General features: G+C 40.8%; 1 protein-coding gene across 2 annotated transcripts in view; it reads right to left on the bottom strand.

The window, feature by feature from the left end:
• efl1 (elongation factor like GTPase 1) overlaps positions 1-22861 on the bottom strand; it is an 81289-nt gene that overhangs the window by 43525 nt on the left and 14903 nt on the right. For both annotated transcript variants that reach the window (XM_041933627.1, XM_041933619.1), the window contains exons 13-15: positions 19358-19491; positions 19012-19175; positions 17724-17859 (exon numbers count right to left, since the gene is read on the bottom strand). In XM_041933627.1, the coding sequence (XP_041789561.1) occupies positions 17724-17859; positions 19012-19175; positions 19358-19491 (434 nt within the window). The remainder of the gene's footprint in view (positions 1-17723; positions 17860-19011; positions 19176-19357; positions 19492-22861) is intronic.

The following is a 22861-nucleotide window of genomic DNA, read 5'->3' as shown; positions in this document are numbered from 1 at the left end:
ACAAGCCACCAACTGTGGATAGAGTCTCACAAAAGGGTTGTTCACTTAAATTGGCAGTTATTTATCAGGCAAACAGTGAAGGGTTGAATCCAAGAACTGACCGAGCACTCACAGAGAGCGAGACAGGCAAGGCAAGATGGCAGGCGCACACAAGGTTCAAGACCACGAGGCTTGACAAAAAGATATGAGAAGCATAATAAAGGACATGTTTATATGTCTTGAACAACAAGGTGACGGCGAGCACAGCTGAGTTATACTACCACTACCTGCACCTTGAAAGTGTGTGTATGATTCCGTCAAGGCACATGGATGGGTGCATGTGTGGGATAGTAAAAGAGAGAGCGGGAAAGGCACTCAAAGCAAAGCAGAAAGAGATCCTAATTGCCGTGGACAGACACAATAACTGTCTCTTTACCACACAGAAACCCAGCATGCGAACTCAGCTCAGAGTTCATTAGTTGTGGCACTGGTCTCTGAAGTGCATCTTACCAGTTTTACCACACACAAAATAGAAAGAGGCGCAGTGATTGAGGTATCTCAAACAGAGACAAGAGGACCTGGCAGTCCATTGATGTCACACCAATACAGTGAATCTTATACAACAATGGAGCTTACAATACCCACTCTCATTAACCTTGTCAGGCTTTAGTTTTTACCTTTGGGATTTTTGGTTTTACATGCAGGCCTCCAACCTTCCATTCATCGTTAAAATACTGAAAAAGATAGCTGCAAAGCAAATTGACTCTTTTCTTATAGAAAATGATATCCTGGATGAATTTAAGTCAGGCTTTAGAACATATCGCAGCAAATACATAATGAGCTACTATCTTTGTTAATCAGCAGCTGAATACTTACTTAAATAGTGTGGCCACAAGAAAGAAAACTGTAGCTCACATTTTTGCAATGCCATTTGCTTATTAAATCTAGTCTTCCAATTGATCTAAAGACTTATCAACACAGAGAACACCAACAAAGAATTTCAATAACAAAGGGACTTTGACATTGTTTGACAAAACCACCATGAATACAGGTTAAGAACAGAAGCTGCGCTGTGAGACTGGCTATACTGACAGTTAATCACAAAAAAGTCAGAGGCAACAAACGGCTGTCATTTTCAAGTACAGCTACAACGCATGTTGCAAATAATGCCTAATTATACAGGGAAACTGTACATACATAACTACAATAAGTCATGTAACACCCTGCATGTAAATGTAATTTGTAGAACATATGGCGGAATATTGATGGCGCTTTGTAAGCTTGTTCCAAACAGTCTTGTCTTCCTGTGAAGAATGTGTGGTGAGCTGTCAGTGAGTGAACGACATCAACAACTGTGTGGAACACTTGTTTCTAAGATTCAGGTTTAAAAGTAAAATACCTAAATTGATACCACCTGGATAAGATGACTAAATCCACCAGAAATGCACAAAAACTCATCACATTTCAGTAAAGGCACTGTTAAGTGCTTTAACATGTGTGGGTCTATATAACGTAAAGGATGGAGGTGGAGAGCCTGCTGGAGAAACTTCCTGTTTTACCTTATGAATGATACACTGAGCTAGTGCTATTAATCTCAGTGCTATTAAAATGCCAGTATTTTCTACTTCAGCAAAGCTATCAGACTCTTGTTGATTTCTATGTTATTATACCAAAGGGAATCAAGGCTCTGGCTATTTTAAGGCAAAGAAAAACAAGCCACTCCACAGTGATTTTAGTTTTCTCTCCTTTTACAGCCAGACTACATATTTCTTTTTCAGTCTTGGCAGGACGGACGTATGACTCACAAAATGTATTCTTAAAAGAGGAGGCTGAAATTTCAGGGCAACTGTTGGCTTCATAAAGTAAAACTGTATGCGTTTAATAGTGCTGAAATCAAATTTTAAAGGTTTAATACACCCAAATTACGAAAAAATATATATTTTCTGACTTACCTCTAGCCATTCATACAGTTTCTATTCTCTGTGCAGAGGTTTTGAGATATCAAATGTTGAGACTGCTGCAAGCGGTGACATACAGGACTATAGTGCTGCTGTTCTTCTTGGTAGGAAAACTTAAAGGATAACTTTCGTTTTTTACAACCTGAACTTTATTTGTAGCATTAATTACGACCATTTAGACACCCAGACAACTTTGGTGGCATTTGGAGTCGTTTTGGAGAAATTAGCCCCAGAGTAGCGGCGCATATATCCGCATAATGCAAGTAATCGGGGCATCCATGCGCAGCCTCTATATAACTCATAATCTGCTCGCTCATATTCCAAAATTTGGTTGTGATATGCTGGCGCTATTCCCCTCTGAGCCCGTGGTGGCATGTTATCAATATACAGCGTCTCGAGGAAACTACCTCTGACGTGGATGATGTCATTTTCGAGCAACCAGCCACAACACGGCTAACTCTGCGGCGGTCGGCTAGTTTAGCTGTAGTTTGCGACTGTTATTTTTCACAAAATGGATGCATATTTTTCCGACTCTGAGGTGGTGGACGTCGTTTACGATGGACGTCCTTACCGTTTTGAGCCAGAGTACACGGACGAGGAGCTCGTTGAAAGGAGGATGCAGAGGCAGAGAGAGGAACGGCTGGCCAAACAACTTGGAGGAAAATAACACTACTAAGAAATAAAACTAAACCAAAGAACAATCTAACAAAGAACTGAAAATCGGCTATAACTAGCCGTAACCAAAACAACAAAACTAGACTATAGAAATTACAATAAAAGGAAAACTCACAGAGAACACGGCACGGACATGAACGCAGACAAACCGAGGGTTAACACAGACATGAACAGAGACACGGACATGAACAAAGATAACGCAACAAAATAGCACTCACTGAGGGACTATGGCAAACATTAAAGACAATCGAACACTAACATGAAACAAGGCTTGGACAGGAACAAAGACAAGAAACAAACTTACAGGGACTGTAGCAAACAAAGGACAAGGACAAACCAAGGAGACGATTACCTGAAACACAACACGAACATGAACCAAGAAAACACAACAAATAACACTCACTATGGGGCTATGGCTGTGGCTGTGACTATGACTATGACTATGACTATGGCTGTGGCTGTGGCTGTGACTATGACTATGACTATGACTATGACTATGGCTGTGGCTGTGGCTGTGACTATGACTATGGCTGTGACTATGGCTGTGGCAGATGGCAAGGTGACAAGACAACAAGCTAGCGCATAACATGAACCTTCAAAATAAAACTGGATGTGACAAAAACCAGGCGAAGACAGCACACAAGGGGAAACAAAACTTAAGGGGGTCATGACACAGTGGAGGAGGACCTGCTCCCTCTGGAGATATAAGGAAATTATTCCAAGGTAACAAAAACACGATTCTTATTTGAGGTGATTATAAGCTAATGGCAATATACTTATGAATATTATGTTCAAGTTCTGCCATATTCTACCAATAGATGGCCCTGAGGCTTACACACTGGTCTTTTAAGACATTTGCATGGCAAAAAATTCCATCACGATTTTAGTCCGAGCAGCTTTCTACTAACCAAATATTGCACTGGCATCACAACTCTATCTGAAATGGTCCTGTCATGTTTCAGCATGGCTATTATGGAACATTTATGTAGGGGAGACAAATGTTTGAATGCAGCAAAGAAATTAGTAGATAAATCCAGTACTGTTACAGATACACTCTCTGAAAGGCTCATACTTACATTAGATATTACCAGATGAAGAAGAATCTATTAATATTTGTATTATCAACAGTTTAATACTAAACATTCACTGATAATATACTAAAGTAGTCATGTTAGGTAAGATTCCCTCACCAATCCGCAGCTGTGTTCCACACACTTCTGTAAAATACAATCCCTGCTCACTGTAACTTAATCTGTGTCTGTTACAGCCAGTCTCAGCCTTTGTTCCTCTGGTCTCTTTGTCTGGAGTGTCAGAGCCAGACAAGTGGAGCAGCCATCCACTGTCACTCCTCACTCATGCCATCTATTGGCTGTGTTAACGCTGCCAGCATGCCTGTACCGCATGGCTCGGACAAAGAGTGAGGGCTGGCAGCCAGCAATACTTGTACTGAACAATAGAGAAGATAGAGTGAGAAGGAGCAATGAGCTTATTATGTCTGATTGCTCGGAGATGACTGTGAGATGAGGACAACATCGTCTCCCGGCAGAGGTGAGCAGGGGATGTAGATTTGGGAATGGGATACCCTCCAATCTGCCCTATCTCCTACATACACTAGCACACACGCACACACACATACACTGGATGTTTATTTAGGCCAGTGACTTTCTAACTTTACACGGCTCAGAGCTGACCCACCTACAACCTGCTTCTAGAGTTTTGCCCCCACTAATCAGCAAAGGGTTGCCAGTGTAGCCATGACCAAAACTACTTTTGCATGTTTTGCCCATTTTTTTTTTTCAAGTTTGCAAACACACTGTGTGCACACTGTGTGCACACTGTGTGGCCTCTACAAAAGCTTTGTTCACACCAAAAACAGCACTACACACACCTTAAGCATCATTATGCATTCCTTTACCATTTTCACTTGATTATGAAAAAAAATCAACTATAGCCACTTTAAAAGATAAATTCTGGTTTATTACAAGTTGGGAATTAGTTTTGTGGTTTTAGACATTACATTGCACTCAAACTAATAGCTGATATCTAGGGACACGGTGCCATCACTACAATAAAGTTAGAGGGATCAAGAAACATCAGACAGGTTGTAAAACAAAAACAGGAGTTTAATCAAATTATCTAAACCACTTAATTTGAAGGTAAAAGAAAGTGAGTGCACCTGAAATATCTCTAATTGCACATGAAAACTGTGTGCAAAACTATGGCACGTACGTGGAAGTTGAAGCAGGAAGTTGCCTGACGTTTTATCTGATCTGATATAGTATAGCTGTACAAAAAAGCCCAAAAGAAATCTGATCAAGCACATCTGTATTGAGTTAATTTGAAAATCATTACTTTTCATAAACCATGCCTAGTTCACTGGATGTCTGTCATTATATTACTGTTAACATTTTTCTCTTTATTGTTTCTTGTCATGTGACACACTGTTCAACTAATTCACTTCGCAAATGGAAGAAGGCTTTTACTGTTCTGCTTTAAAGCCACAGCGAAACACAAGTTGATGTGTCTTTAGCGTCTTATTATGAATATCCAAGAGAAACAGAATATGTGGGAGAGGGTTAATTACAAGACTGATTTAAATCCAATCCTTCAGATGTGATTGGATTGCTCAAAAGTGAATACATAGAGCTGTGGCTTGTTGGCCTCATGAGCACACCTTCCTTATCCAATTTGTTAGATCAGGTGGAGGAAGAGAATAATGGTTAAATGAATAAACTGGATCTCAACAACTTGCCTGCTAAAATTCAAACTCCTACTATGATATCTCTCCGCCCACTAAACCCAAGAGGATGGCCAAGTATTACTTCATACTGAAGAATATGACAGGTGAGCTAATCATATGATTTAGTCACAGGATTAGTTACAGGATTGTTGCTAGGAAAAAAAATATTTTTTATTTCACTGTGTCTTTAAACTGAACTAAAGACATACACATTTTATTATACTTATTTTGTGTAATCTAATGAACCAAACTGAAGGTATTTTCTGACTGTGAGTAACCGTTGCTGTCACCTCCCTTGTATTCAATGGAAACAATTGGTGACCACTACTGAAACATGATATATACCATACTTGTTAGCTAAGCTTTCCATATACGAAAATCATGTCATCTTGGCAACCATTTTGTATACTTAAAGCTACATAAACAATAATTATGACCCCAACGCAGACTCATAATATCTAGTTGTATGCAGATGACACAGTCTTGTATGCAGCTGACTCCTATTCAGCTCAAGCTATCAAAAGATTGCAGTCTGCTTTTAACATTCTTCAGACATTCTGCATAATCTCAGCTTGTACTGAATGACGAAAAAAATGTGTTTCAAGAACTGATAATTCCAGTTAAACATCTCCCCGAGATCCACACACTTAATGGTACTGAAGTTGAAATTGTGCAATCTTCCAAATACCTGGGAATTTAGCTTGGCACTTTTTACCAGCATATGGAGATGGCACAGAAACTAGATACAAACAACTTTGAAATCTAAAAGAGGGAATCATATGGGAAGAGGTTACCTGTTACTAATTATGCATGAAGGTATGAAATGAATGTAAAGAAAATGATGTGGAAGGGGAAACTCTCTTCTTTTCCTTTCCTCTATCGATCTCTATCTTCCTAGTAACGTCTTTGCTCTAACAGTCAAACAGACTGGTTATTGTGAGCTTCAATGATCTGCGACTATGTTTCAGGAGAATAGGCTCAGAAGAAAAATCTAGATCAGAGTGAGAGAGACAGTGGAAGGTAGACCCAGACAGAGAGAGGGCCAGTGAATAAAAAAGCAGTGAAGGAGAAAAAGGAGAGGATGGAGGGAGGTGCGGGAGGAGGTGGTCAATAAATTTCCGAGGGGAGAGTGGAGGACTGATGAGGTGGAGAATGTTTCATGGCTGTGGGATCCCAGCAGGGCTCAGCTGGGACTGGAAACTGTGTCAAGGACGACTGAGGAAGAGACGGATGAGTCAGGAGCTTCAGACAACTCTCACTGCCACTACCACACACACACAAGTAGGCTCATTGTGTAACAACAGTGGTTCAATTCAATATCTGTTTGCATCAAAGTCAATTCATTACTGATTTTTGACAAATATATTCATCAAAAGCAGCATCCAACTCTACTAAGATGAGTCCATGTGAGACAACAGATGCATCGTGTCCTTCAGAAGACAAAAACAAAATTCAACTAAGAGATTCTTGCTTCCTCTTGCCAAGCTTCCTCTCAAATTCAAGGCAATTGCTAATACTAAGGAACACTACCAGGCACTATACGAATGAATGAAACTTTGCAGTGTCAACTTTTTACTATGTCCACTGCTACTTCACGTGAAGCTCAGCCAGCCAATTAGAATGTCCATGCTGGTAGATGATAGTGTCTTCCACACCAATGCCTGGTCAATATGCCAACTGTAGGGGGTCCAGCTCGCTGCTCATTAGGTGGTTAAGTATAATCCTCTTCAGGGTCTTCATCAGGTGGGAAGTTAAGGCTACCGGCCTGAAGTGGTTGGGCTTGCACAGTCTTTGGCACTGGAACCTCACAGGAAGTTTTCCACAGGTCAGGAACTCTCTCCAGGCTGAGACTCAAGTCGAATATGTGCTGAACGACCCCACAGAGCTGATCTGCACAGTCCCTCAGCAGTCTGGAGCTCATGCCATCAGGGCTAGTAGCCTTCCTTGCCCTCATCCTCCTGCGCTCCTTCCTCACTGATCCGCTGTTATGGAGAGGCCGGGCGGGGGTGGGAACAACCCGAAATAAGCCTCCAGCCACAGCTATCATGGCATAGAAGTTTTATGCAACCAGGACAAAAATGCTCTAAATATAAGCACAAATTTTATCATTTAAATACCACGATTCCCAATAAGAAGACTAAAAGCAAAACTGCACTCTGCAGTGATGGAGTACAGGGGTGTTCTTCAGAGAGACATTCTACTGACTGAAGTGGAACACTACAAGAAATAGTGTCATTATTCATGATCTGATGTGCGCTGTACTAAGATGAACCCAGCTGGCCTCTGCCATCACCCCTGTGTGGTTGACATCAGTAAAAGCATTCAGTTGGTGTGTTGTGCTAAAGATCTGGGTCGCTAGTCATCGCTGGCACGCTGAGATAGAAGCCTAATGCAAAACAAATGCTTTCATAAAGTCACCCAGTGTTGAATCAGCATCACTCACTTCACTCAGACTCCTTTTTTCACTCCTTTTTCCTTTTTTCCTCCCCTGCCTCTGACTTGGATGACTCGGGCTGTGGCTGCGTCTCCTCAGACAGCTGCTTCACATTAGGCCCTGATGATGAGAGTTTGATGTTGCCCACGTCTTTAACCCCTGTGACAAACTGCTGGCCTTACTAAGCTCACCATTAAACACCACTGAGCTGGTTGTGTACTCTCCCTCAGCTGCAATCATAGATAAATCCCAATGTTGGCCGTGTGTATGGTACTAATCAAAAGCACTGAAGAGAATTAAACAAAGGACTTTTGTTAAGGTAGTCTGAGAGTTTCCATGGCTCAGAGTGTGTAAGCCCCAATATATGCCATTCTGCCTTTAATGGGGAAATATTACACTAAACTGCTCAAAGACTTACTTCAATTTACTCTATCACTTTTTCTCTGATACACACACACACACACACAAACACAAACACATGTACATGTACATACATACTGTATATATATAGCGCCGCCTGTTAGTATTGGCACCCATGAAGTTTAAGTACCTAATGTTAAACATCTCCTGAAGAAAAGTGATGTAGTTAGATGTTTTTTTACAGATAGCTCGTGTTTAATATTAAAGAGGAAAGTATCAACAACAAAAAAAAATAAACAAGTAGAGTGGAAAAAAATAAGAAGGTAAATCTTGCTGTATCACTAGTATTGGCACCCTTTGCTGTTTGTCCTAAAACCTAACCTAATTTGACTCAGCAATGGTAGATTACAAATGGAAATCACCTGTGAAGACTTGTCTGTGCCCATGTGACATGAAATGGCCAATGAGATATGTTTTTTGAAAAGCCAACTGTTTCACTCAGTCCCTTTTTCACAATGGTGAAGACAAAAGAGTTGTCTGAAGAAACAAGAAATGCTGTTGTTTACATACATAAGAGCTCCAAAGGATATAAAACCACTTCCAAAGAGCTTGGCATCCCTGTGTCAACTGTGCCTAATGTTATGAAGAAATATTTGAAGCATGGAACTATCAAGAACCTCCCGGGGCGTAAGGGTAAGAGAAATATCAATGACAGAAGTTGTCTGAGGTTGTTGCAATTGGTGGCAGAATCACCTCAGGTAACATCTACAGAGCTGCAGGCCCACCTCGAACAGTCTGGGGTAACTGTTTCAAGAAGCACCATCAGGCACACACTCAACACAGCAGGGCTATTTGGGCGAAGGCCAAGGAAGACCCCATTGTTGAAAACAAGACACAAAAGGGAGCATCTGGATTTTGCGAAAGAGAACCTGGACCAGCCACAGTCCTTCTGGGAGAATGTGTTGTGGACAGATGAGACAAAATTAGAACTTTTTGGCAATTCTTACAAGCAGCATGTTTACAGGCGCCGCAATGAAGCATTCAAAGAAAAGAACACCATACCAGCAGTCAAGCACGGTGGAGGATCCATTATGCTGTGGGGCTGCTTTGCTGCGTCTGGGACTGGAGGCCCTGCCCGTATCACAGGGATTATGAAATCTGAAGATTATCAACAGATTTTGGAACAAAATGTCCTGCCCAGTGTAAGAAAGCTTGGGTTGAGGCGAACATCTTGGGTACTCCAGCAAGACAAAGACCCCAAACACACATCGAAAAGCACACAAAAATGGATAGAAAACAAAAAATGGACTGTTTTGAAATGGCCAGCAATGAGTCCTGATCTCAACCCAATTGAGAATCTTTGGGGGGAGCTGAAATCTGCCATTGACAAAAGGAACCCTTCAAATATCCAGGACCTAGAACACATAGTGAAGGAGGAGTGGGAGAAAATACCACAAGACAAATGCAAGAAGCTCATTGATTGCTACAGGAGACGTTTGGAGGCCGTCATTGCTGCCAAAGGGTGTGCAAACCAAATACTAAGGAGGGGTGCCAATACTCATGCACCTGCTGTATTTCTGTTTTTTTGTTGTCTTTGAAATTCCAATGCCTATTTTGAGGGAAAACAACTTTTCAGTTGCTTTGGACCTTCAATTAAAAGATCTTGATATTGCAAATTGTGTCCATTTCCAGTTATTTATGGAGAAATTACAAAGATTGTGCAAAGAATTAAGGGGTGCCAATACTAACAGGCGGTGCTGTATACATCTATATACATATATATACATATATATATATACATATATATATATGTGTATATATATATATATAAATAATTGTATTTTACTTGGCCCCCTGTGCTGTATTTTTGTCAAGTATCATGTAAATAAGATTGATCATTGTAATTATTATGAATTTCTAACCTAAATCCTTTTTTTCTTATATTTAAATTACTGCTGCCTGAACACCAAAAACCAAATACCCTGAACATCAACAAACATTTGCCTTTACCTACTGACTTATCTAGACTGAACTTTACATTTGTAAATGTCTCATTCAAAGTTGAGTTGAGTCTGCTGGGACTATTACATCCCACTGACTCCTACCAGTTTATCACACCATACTTTTTCCCCTTTGCTAGTACTATTAAGGAGGGTCTTTAGCAAGGCTACTAACACCCACTGTGAGATGCCGCTACAACAGTCAAACATTCAGGTCATGGTCTGTTTACCTTTACAATGCAGCATTGCATTTGAAGAGACAATGCTAGCAAAGTAAAAAAAAAAAGTACTAAGAAAGAGAAAAATGACAAAGACAAGCAGGCATGCTGACATTTATAAAGAGGTAAATAATGTTAACATACCATCATCAAGAGCCATGCAGTATGTAAGTGTAGTCCACAATTTGGGCTTTGGAAGAAATGAGTGCAAGCTGTCAACTACCTGAATCTTCTTCTAGATGTTGTTCACTCAAGGAACAGTTTACAATATAACAAATATCTCAAGTTAAGTATTTCAGGCAACAAGGGAGCAAATCAAGCTTCTGAAATATGCTTCGCTTTGCTTTGCCTTGCTGCAAAATGCCAAGTGAGCATAAGCAACAGAGAGTGAACAGCTCTGTGCAAACAGCTAGACTTCAGAAATGAAAATCCACTGAGCAACACCTGCAACAAACTCAACTGGCACCAAATTGCACACTGATGAACAATATTGTCTAAAATATCACTGCATACCATCACATTAAGATTTCCCTTCACTGGAAGTAAGAGGGAATTTGCCCAAACTATAAAAAACAGACCAAACCCAAAACTATACTAGACAGATCATGTCCAATGGTGCTGCTGTTTTACATGAATAACTACATAGAATACATCAATATGAGATATGTATATTCTATAATAAGACTACGGGAAAAGTCAAAATGACTAACCTATGTTTTTACCCAGAATGTCCTTATACACTGTTAAGACACCTGACAAAGCAGTCAACTCCCAGTGATTATCTAGAAGACAAGATGAACCAGATGACAGCATGCTGTGATCGTTTATTAGAGATCAACATGGAAATGTGAGCTGGAGGCAACTCAGCATGAAGAATATGATCTGATGTGGTTAAGCTTTCAGAGACAAAGTCTTTTAGTCTGTCTCCTGCTGGAACTGTTAATGTGAGCCGATAAGAAAGGGAGATATAGAGAAAGAAAGCTCCTTGGAGTTGTGACTGAGTAAGGTCACTGTGGTAATAACTCAGCCATGGAAAATAAGAACAGCGACAAATACCGCAGCTGTCAAAGTCATTAATGTGATTATTATGGGATTATTATATGCTTTGGACTTATTTCTGTGTCTGTATGGGTGGAACTCGACTTTGACAAGTTCCCAAAGGTCAATAAACATTTTTTGTTCGTGAGGACTTCCTAACTTTCTCTGATGATATATTAAGTGTTTAAATTTCACCAGATTTACGCCTGTAGACCTTGTAAGTATTCATCTGATCTTCTAAAACCGGAAAGCCTAGAAAAAAAACACAGTTCACTGGAACTCCCAAAGGCAGGATGAGTTTTTCTTATGTGAGGTGTTACACTGCTAAATACAAATAATTAAGGTATGAAGTCACTATGCAGCATTGGAAAATCCCTTACTTTAGACCTTTTGTAATACTGTTGAGAATAAATTATATCATTTGTGACCATTGTTGTTTTAAAGCTGCATTAGTTGTTTTTTGGTTTGTTTCTTGGGCCACTTGGGACAGCAGAACATTGGCACATCATTAAAATATTTTGCAAAAGTGTTAGCAGTTGGCTACTTACACATCCAGCAGACACAGAACATTACCATTTACTTGGAGTTGTATTTCTGGCCTGATGAATATAAGTACAACATTCATTCTCCTTTTAGCTCTTTGCTGGTCTCCACCAACTTCTTTACATGCTAAATTCTCCACTTAGTTCACCAGCCGCTGTCTTTGTCTGTCTGCTGTTTGGGTTTTGGTCAGGTGGTGTACAGTGGCTTCATCTTTTTTTTTTCTTTTCTCTTTTTTTTTCATTAACTGAAAACAGCTGCCCGCTGACAACATGGTTGATGAGAGCCGAGTTACAATCTGGAAAAACCAAAACAGTTAGCGAAAAGCTGTTAAAAAGCTCAGCACCACCGTCTGGTAATTATTCTCTGTGGCTTGAGTTCATGAGTGACTCCTTTATCACTACAGTCATTTCTTCTATTGATTCATAAAAAACAAAAACCACTATGTGCAGTACTTTGACGCCATCTTATGGCAGTTACAAGAATGACACAGTGGCATATGGCAATGCATGTTACCTACCCAAAGATCCTTTGTGGGGCTGAAGCATGTAGTCAAGTTTTTTAGTTTCATAAAACATCTTGTAGATACAGCGATAGCATTGATTCAGTTATGTATTCTATATATGTGAAAGTAAGTCAGCTTCCACAAAAAAACAACAAACATCCTCATCCCTGCTGGATTTGTCCCTTTATTACAGCTCATCCTAAGCAAACATCCTGCTTGCTGAGGTTCAGTGACACCTGCCACTCACCTGGATTTGGAAACCTTCTCCAGTGAATGATTGAGCACACACACACACACACACACACACACACACACACACACACACGCGCACGCACACACGCACGCACGCACGCACACACATGCACGCACGCACACACACACAAAGACAAACACAGCATTTTGTCATGCAGTCCATGCAGTGTGCTGTCATGTGGTTAACTAGAAAATGATGTTTCTGACATCAAATGCTGCTTTGTGTGTATATTTGTGTGAGAAAGCTGTGTGTTGTTCTTTCCCTCTCCAATTACTTGCTCCAGCCGCCAGAAAATAATGGGAGTCTAATCAAGGCAAAGCCTGGTGGGTTTACACACTGGTGCTCCAACTTCCTCCCTGCCCTCAGTCCACTAACGGGACAGGAATGATGGCTCCCATATGGCCCAGACGCACAGAGAAAGACAGAGCGTGTTTTCTGGGACATGCAGAAATTGTTTGCACACAACCTGCCAGTAGATCAGCGTTCTGCTTAGTCATCAAGCTTCTTAGTGCAATGTACTGAACCATTACAGTTAAAAAGAATATAAAGAGGAACTCCTCCCTCGGGCGTTTTTTAAATGTATCAATCTGCTGTGAACACTCACTCGCCAACAACTGGCTTCATTCACTGAGTGTTACACAGAATCACAATATAGAGTATGGAGGTGGAGTTGGAGAGTGTGTTAGTAATAGAGAGGTCAGGCTCTTCAAATTACAAAAATGTCATGTGGGAGGGAACTGAAGTTCATGCTACATACATTAAAACAAGGGCTATTTTTCATTCTGATCTATGAAGCCTGCATGTCTGTATTCTCCACATATATTTTTTGCAACAACATAACTTAATAAATGGATTATTAGAATAGAATGTGGAAAAAATGTCTCTGAGATTGACAACGCCCTGGGGAAAGGTCCCTCGCCAGAACACCAGTGTTGCAGGTATTTGATAATAAACCAAAGGACAAATTAAAAGTTGACCTGATGATGGCGCTAGAGCAAAATCAGGAGATCACCAGCATAATTGGGATACATAATCTGAGGCTCTTAAATGTCTTCGTCAAATTTTGTGCCAATCCATTTAGTAGAAGTTGAGAGTTAGTATTCCACTTAAAAATGGAAAGACTTGACCTTCTGGTAGCATTAATGAAAATGTCAGGGAATAATTCAAATTACTACCATACATTCTCCAGAGACCATAACTATCTGTATGAAAATGGATTCCATTCCATCCAATAGTTGTCGAAACATCTAACCAAAATGTCAACCTCATAATGGCACTAGCAGAAAAGTCTGTACAAAATTTTATGACAATGCATCGCACAGTTGTGAGATTTCCGTCTGGAGCAAACTCTACAGACACTGCCCTCCTAAGATGCACACCACTGGGGTAACTAATGACATGAAACAAAAGAAAACACAACAAAGCAAAAGAGCCCTTCAAGTCTAATTCCCTACGCAGGAGTTTGAGTATGTTTTGTCAAACTGCTGGTCCTAATATGATGAATATATCACAGGATCGTAGTTTGATTTTGAGCAAGGAGCAGTTTTAAATCATAAACAGAATGGCACAGTTGCTTTTTTTATATAAATATATAAAATCTTGCATAGTTTACCTTTAAAAGAGTCAAGAAGTCTAAGCATGTTAGATGTAAGCCATAAAATCTCATCTCTGTGCAACCAGCCGAAGAAGGCTGGGTTCATCCAGTCTCTGGACTGGGTGGGCTACTCCCAAAACCCATTTACAGCCCATCTGTGAGCTGACAGTCCAAACTAAATAAGGAGCAGAGGGATCTGTGATGCTCACTCAAGGGCAGATCGTCTTATTGATAACTTGTTCCTGCTCTGCATTCGGCCCCACACCCTTACTGCTTGATGACTGTACGTCAATATCTTAATGCACGTCTCCTTCATAATTCATGAAAGCCTCGCTGGAGGATGTCACACAGTCAGACTTTCATTCAATATTTGCAGCGTTCTGCTGAACGTGCCAAGGAGCATTAATGTCCGGTCACATCAATACTGCACAAAGTAACAATCACTACATTACACATTAAACATATTCGATATCTTCACCTGTTTACTTGCTTGGCACCCTTCAATAGAGGTTGTATGCCTGCATTTGTATCCACTCATTGAGACTGGACGGCCGAAAACACTTTGTGTACTGCCAGGTAGATAACTGAAAGAAATAATTAAACAATGCATGGCTGAGTGTGACCCTCCCTTCTATATATATGGACACAGATAATTAGCATAGTGCACCAGCTGGTCAGAGCACAGTGGCAACCTTATGAACACAACTAGCTGAACTTCCACCCACACACAGTCATTGCATACATTACATTACAACTTTGTTGAGTGGTCCGAACAGAACCACCTGACGCTGAACATTAGCAAAACCAGAGAGATGGTGATCGACGTGTGTAATGCTGCTGCTGCACTGCAATTTCCCAGCTTGGGATAAATAACGAATATCTATCTATCTATACATTGGTAGCAAGCAACAGCTAATGTCTGTACAGTCAGACACTGAATGGTTGTGGTGAATAAAAATGGACTGCAAACCATATCAACACTCAAATTAGTGGAAGTAAAGCAAGGCAAAAATTTGCCTCTCGATCAACCTTTGTCCTCAACATGCACTTAACTCCTTTGTTTACCTGATCCTGCTTAACAGATTCTGAATGCAAACCACAGGACAAATATATTATTACCTTTCAAGCCTTTCTGCAAGTCTGCATTTGGGTCCATGCCATGCCAATCACAGTTACAACACCGTCATAGATGTCTTTAAACTACCTAAAAACCATGTGTATGGAGAAATACAACTAAAGGTAAGACACAAAACACATTTGTTGTTGTTATTGTTGTTACTGATATGACAACAATCACAAAAATCCACAAGGCTTAAATCCAGTCAGTTGTCAAGACGTAGTTAAGACACTTTTAATTAAGGGTTACAAAAAATGTAGATGTAAATATTGTATTATCGTATAAATAATGTAATATTACTGGCACAGTAAAGCAGAAGCCAGTAACAGAATAAGTTCTACACAATGTATTGCAGGATCTACGGAGGAATTTGAACTAAGCATGTAACAAACAGTGCCCGAGCAACATTTGGACTACTTGGCCAGAAGAAGACTCATAATATATGCACATCACAGAAAAATCATCTTTACAGAGTTGTTAACTACAGAGGCTAGAGCCTGCAGGGAGTATAAATAGTGCATAATTAGCTGCCATGTGTGTCTAAATATGTAGACTAGTGAAAAGGGTCTTTCATGGATATGTTTCTGAGAAAAAAGAAAATCACAGTCTGTGGAATAGAAAGGCGGCCAGCAGGGACCACTAAGTCATATCAGGAATGTGTGTAGAAATGCTGTGTGTGACTTTCAGAGACAGACTGTGAAAGTGTGTATGATCATTTAGCCTGAACACATGCTGTTATTTGCTGAGCTGAATCAAGGGAAGAGGGTGTAGGAGAAGAGGCGTGAGCTTTCACACAAGCCTGGAGAATAGAGAGTGGGCTTTTAAGTGATGATGTGGGAATCTAGGAAGGATCTGGGTACGACTCAAAATGTATCTTACAAGTTCAAAAAGTGAGGAATGCAGAGCAGAAAGACATGTCAAATAGTGGCGGCACTACAAAAATCAGCGCTGACATTACTGTGGAACACTGTACACACCAATAGAAAGCAAGTAGGTCGAAGCATGGCAGCCTCTGCAAGTGTGTGTGTGAATGGGTGAACACTGACGTGCTGTAAAGTGCTTTGAGTGGTCGGTAAGACTAGAAAAGTGCTAGAGAAATAGAGTGGTAAGTATTAGAAATTGTTTCCACAAATAAAACCTGAGCAGCAGATCCTGATGGGCTATTTTCGAAGACATGAAAACAGAAGATATTTTACAGCTGAGTAGTTTTCCCCAAGACAAATAAAGTGACCTTTAAATATAAACTTTGTGGAATTATGACCATTTTACAGCTGTAAAATAAATTCGTCAGCACTCACTGGATGCAATGTAATGGTGTCACAGTCTCTTAACTGCTTCAAATACATCTTTGTCGATACTGATATATGTGTGACAAGCTAGAGCCGGCCAATAATATCAGAGAACTTGATTTAATGCCTCATAACTATCATAAATGTTGGTATTTAACGCCTAAACCCCATGAACGGCTGAGAAGAGAATGTGGTGTCAAATGACCTTGGTATGGTGGATTAGCCTGCATCAAGACCCCTGAATCACCACCTATATCTCCAATTTGTCTAATGATTCAAGTAGATGTGATGTTGTGCTGGTTGATGACTATTCCCGAAGTTACAGAAACATCTAACAATCAGAGGTGGACGCTCACATATATACAGCAATCGGTCATATTCCACATAATACTGGACAACAAGAGAGCAAACTCATGACAGCAAGGTGAAAAGCTCAACTAAAGACAACAACATATTTGTTGAATTTATCCACAACTGACCCAGAATCTAACGGTGAACTGATTTGAACTGCTGAAAGTTTTATTGGGTTTCTGCAAAGTGTAACATTTAGCTTCAGCTCACTTTTAGCAGCATGCAAAGGATTTCTAGCTTGGTGACTGGATGTTTCAACCAAATTTTCTTTAGGAGTCACAGTTGTCTTCTCTACTTTCATTTTATATGGGAACAGTATGGTACCTTTCACTTTTTAAATCAAAGAATCATTTTTTTTTTAAAACACTTGCTCATCTTTTGTACTAACAATTCAATTAGGAGTCAACCAGGAGGCTTCAAAACTGCCAGTCACCTAACATTATCCACCAGAAAACTCCAGAATGTTTACTTCCCTGAAGCTCCAAAGGAATTCGACAACTTGACATCTATATACCACATGATGGACACCAGATAGGGCCAATCGTGTCAAAGTTACAAGGATGGAATCAAGTGTTCTGACTGCTCACCTGATTCACCAGGTGAGTTTACGAACTGTCCGATAGAGCAGCCACAGTAATGCAATAAACAGAAAGAAGAAACAGAGATATTTACCCAGGACGTTTCCTGCAGGCACCTCCTCCAGCTCCTCTAGCTCTCTGCCCATCAGCAGGTAGAGGCTTTCCATGGAACAACAGGACAGATGAGGCACTTCAGGCACACAGTCTGAAGCACTGCAACCCTCTGGCAGCTGCAGACGCAGGAGAAGGAACGAGCATAAGGGCCAAAGTGACTCAGAAACATAATTTAAATTTAATGATTCGTCTAGTGTCATTGACTTTGATGATCTGTGTTACAAAGCCACCATGTCCTCCTAAAGTATTAAAAATGCAGTTGCTGTCATGAAGTAGCATCATTGCTGTACTTTCATCAGTCAAAACACAGAATATTCAGTGCTCCATCTCTTAATATGTTCATTAATAACCCTGACTAATTTCAAGGTCAAAGACAGTGTACCTTCTCACATCCAGGCTTTAACCACAGTCAAAGCTGTTCTAATATTCTCTTTAATATGGATAGTTTGTGAAAGGCTAATTAAATTGACCATTTCCTATTAATAATGCTTTCTTGTATTTTGTTCCTGCACTGCACATATCAAAGTGGGATGTTGATCCTAAAGGCAGAAACACACTGCTGAAACCTCCCACCACCAGAGGTCCAATGAAGTTCAGTGCTGAGTCCACATTTTGACAAGCAATGATGAGAGTTCAGTTATCTAGTCTATGAAATGTCAAAAAGTGAAAAATGACGATCAAAACTTGATTTTTGTTGCTTTATCTGTGAGACCAAAACCAAAAGATATATTATCCACTATTATATATGACATATGATCAATAATGTATCTTTTGATTGACCCGTTGTTTGTAGCTCTAATAACTGGATCCTTTGTGAGCTCTTGTGACACCAGAGAAGCTAAATACATAATATTCAGCAAGAGCGCCTGTGGGTTCATGTACCTGTCAGTCTACTGGCTATGTTGTAATTAGTCAGCGTGAACACAAGACACACCAGGAAACAATGGGTCATTTATCTCCTTGGTCTGTGCCAACTCACCCAAACTATAGGTGTGAAACAGACCAAAGGAAATCATGGAAAACCTGCATGTTCTGTAAAAACAAGAGATATTTTGAAGCTGTGGCAGTTCTGTGTTACCTGGCCTCAAAAATGAATTTGCCATCTGGTATACACACACTGCTACATCCAACTTATTCACATTTCTATGTCGAAAGCTTGTAAATTCACAACAGATTTGTCCATTACAGACAGAAGAGAAAGCCAGGCAGACAAAAGAGAGGAGTGTGAAGTGGCTACTGGAAAGGTTGGTTCGCAGCTGTGGATTTACCATGCTCAGGCCCTGGGCGGGGTCATACTTCGGTCCAAGTACAAACACTCTCTGTCCTTTCTTGACCACTCCACTGTAGACCCGCGCAAATGCTATAAAGGTCTCCTTCTGCTCCTCTTCCTCCTCTGGTTTTGAGTCTTTCAATGTCAGACTCTCCATCTTACCTGACAGACAGAAACAAGACACACAGAGCATGGTACATTGGGTGGTTTTATTATCCCATTCACTAAATATTGCACTTTTACCCAATATTTTACCCCATTCAAAATATTGGTACTAGTCTTTTGTCCAACTGTTGTGTGTTTAATAAAATAAAAAGAGATGAAAAGTGGAGAGATGAGCTTACCTGTGCTGTGTCCTGTCAGTTGGCCTTCCTGTGACATACAGCTCTCGGCTGCTGTCTGATCAGCTGTCATCCTGTCAGCGTGTCTCTGCCTGGCCAGCTCCCTGCGCTGGGCAATCTCCTCCTGAGTCAACGGCCTAAACGCAGGCACGCACGCACACACGCACGCACACACACACACACACACACACACACACACAGGTCAGCATCCCATCAGACCTCCAGATAACAGCTGTTTCCGAATCTTAAGAGATGCAGTGTGACAAGCAGGCTGTCAGCTGAAACCATGGAAAGAGGCGGGAAACATTAAGGGAAGTCTGTGGTTGTAATAATTATCTTATTAGTACATGCCACTCTAAGTGTCAGTGAGAAGATGAAACACGATGCAGGAAGTTCAGTTTGAGCAGTAGATCCATGGGTTTGAAGTCTTATCAGACATGGGAAAACACTGCGTATGGCTGTCAGCCTTAGCCAGTTAACTTTGTGCTAAATCCAGGCTTTCCAGTCTCACAAAGCTGGCTCACTTTAAAGTATGCTGCAAAGCAGACCAAGTTCACTTCAGAGGGTCAGAGCAAACCAAGTTCACTTCAGAGGGTCAGAGCAAACCAACCTACCTACTCCTCCTCTGGAAAAACACTGTTCATTCTGTAATTGGACTGGTTGAGGTTAACTAAATCAGTTTAAAACCATCTTTGAGATCATCAAGTTGGGGTTTCTTTAAGCCAGATAACTCAGACAGCCAAACTTCATTCAACTCACTTTGTGATGAAGGCTGCCAAAACACATGAATGTTTTTCTTCTTCTCTTTTATTATCCCGTCAACTGTTACCAGCCTCTGCTAATCAGAATGGCTACTCACATATTAAACAAACTGTGAGATCAATCATCTGTGAAAAATCCAAAAAGTGAACCAACTACAACAGTAAATTCCACTGTATGACCAAACTGATATGGGACCGGATATTAACACCTTTGACAAGCACTGCATCAGCATCGCTGTACTGGACAGCTGGAGTGTGGGCCTTCTGTCAACACCTCTCTGAGCAGAAACCATGTCTAAAACATGACCCGTGTGTTTTCATGTATATGCAGTGTGGTCAGTGTGTGCATGGGCAGTGTGGTAGGAGTGTTAGCATATGTGTGTATGTGCATACCCTCTTCAAAAACACCGCAGTGACTATAGCAACACAGCTGCTTACAATAGCCCTGAGTGACGGCAGCCGACACAGAGTTCAGCTCCATGATGACAAACCACTTAAAACAGCCCATAATTTGCCCCTGACAACAGCAAAAGACAGCCCTGTCGTCTCACTGAGACCAACTGCACCTCTCTTTTGCATAAATTGGATATAAATGGGGCCACAGCCTGAATTCAGGATTCTATCACGAAACCACAAAAGAGCAACCCCCACTGGATGATGGGCTGGCCTTAACAAGAAATAACTCCTGACTGACTTACAGCTTCAAAAAGCACGAGTGAGCTCACTCAGGAAAGCTCACTTCTCTCACATTACTCTCTCCAAAACCAGAAAGACAAACAAACCAAAAGCAGACAGATGCTTAAGTGAAGGTTATCAATTTATTTATTTGAACCCAGAGCTGCTCGAACATCTAAATAAACACACCACTGCGGGGTACATACGAGGCTTTATGCTTCCCATCAGGCCACAGCTGAGTCTCTGTTTTTTCCCTCAAGAGGTCAGATCAGTCGCTCATTGGTAATAAAGGCAATGCCAGGACTTGGTTTCTGGCTACGTCTGCTGCGGTTATGAAGTCATGGCTTCCAAACACTGGAACCAGATGATCACAACCACAAACAGACCTTTTAACATTGTGAAAATGGAGGAAAAAGTGTGCTGGAAAATTAAACAATATATTGATATTAAAGTTGCCTGCAAAACACACTTCATCGCTTTTTACTGCGAAAGCATTTTGATTGAGGATGCTTTCCATTCTGTATCAAGTGCATGAAATGTAACTGAGCACAGACTGAGATGCTATTCTCTCTGACATTTGCATGTGTGCCACATGTTGAGAAACAATACGTTGCAGGCTAAACGTATGCTTTTATACTGTCATAATGGAAAATATACTTCTTCTAGGAGTACTCACTGAAAACATGCTAACACTGAACTGTCCTGCAGGTCTAGATGTGCACCTCTGCTTTCAGGCTCTGCCTCTCACTCTCACAACAAATAAGAGGAATCCGCAAAGCCTTTCCTTGATAAAAAATGTAGTTTTAGCATTATATAATTTACTTTTGCACATAGGACAACACTTAAATCTAGATTTTTCCCACAGCAATAAGCTAGTCAATTAACATTACAGACCACAGGAAGGTGAAGGCGCGCACACAGATCCCTCCAAGATCGTGAAAGCGTTCATGTAGCTGCCATTTCTGGTTTATGACAGCTTGAAATGTTCGTTTAAGGCAGAGTCTGTAATGGGTTTAACAGATAATGTTCACACGTCACTGAGTGACAAAAGTCAATACTGATATTACCCACAACCATTCCACCATTTATATAGCCATCTATAGGCATTTCTGAATATTTTTAGATTTTTATTTAGAAATTAGTAACAAAATGATCCTCTGCGTATCTAAAAACTGCATGGCAATGCAATGCATGCTTATTGGTGCCTCCATATGAACCAAAATTTCTATCAGTTTTGATCTGATTTATCCATTTGTTGGGCTGAAGATGTCACTCAGTTAAAGCAGTTCTTGACTGCAGACAGTCAGGCCATGGTGGCATACAGTCTGTCTATGATCCACTCCTCTGAAAGCAGCTGTGGACACCGGCTGCCACAGAAATGTCAGTAGTGTGTATGTGTGCCTGCTGCAGGTAGTGGGCAAAAAGAATGGAAGCTTTTGCTGGCTCATTAGCCGAGATTTTGGACAGGCTTTTTGCTTCGTGGCTCACAGTCTGAGATGACCTTTCCTTCCTTATTATATTATACCTTCCTCTTCTCTCTCTTTTTTACGTATCTGTATCTCCTCTTCCCAATCCTCTAACCCATCTCCGACAGCCTGTCTATATCTCCTCTCCTCTCCTTGCCGCTCTGTTTGGCTAGGAGTGCATCAGCAGAGTCTGCAATTAGGATTCAGTCCTGTGACAGGAGGTGGAAGGAGCAGAGACAATGCCAGCCAGAGGGCTGAAGTAGGATCTTCCTACTCTGCATTAGATAGGCTGGAGATCAAGAAGCTGAACAGAGGGAAAGGCATGCGAGGGAGCGCAAGGTCCTACAAGCGTATGCTCACCATGTATTTCTGAATTTCAGCGCATTAAGAAGACAAGAATAAGATGTGGTTTGACTCAGATGAGTTCAGATGTTTCAGACATTCCAGGTTTGTTTCACTTCATAAAAAATACAAAGATTGACCCAAGATCAGGCAAATGAAACATTACTGCAATGTTTAAACTCAGAAATCTGCATTTTCAGGTTGGATAAGGCCTCCCGGTTCTCAAAGGTGATATTCTACACATTTGCTCTTATCATCAAATC

Source organism: Chelmon rostratus, chromosome 1 (genome assembly GCF_017976325.1).
Source record: "Chelmon rostratus isolate fCheRos1 chromosome 1, fCheRos1.pri, whole genome shotgun sequence".
Taxonomy (NCBI): domain Eukaryota; kingdom Metazoa; phylum Chordata; class Actinopteri; order Chaetodontiformes; family Chaetodontidae; genus Chelmon; species Chelmon rostratus.
Note: the sequence above shows the minus strand (reverse complement) of the source record. Positions and strands in the feature narration are given on the sequence as shown.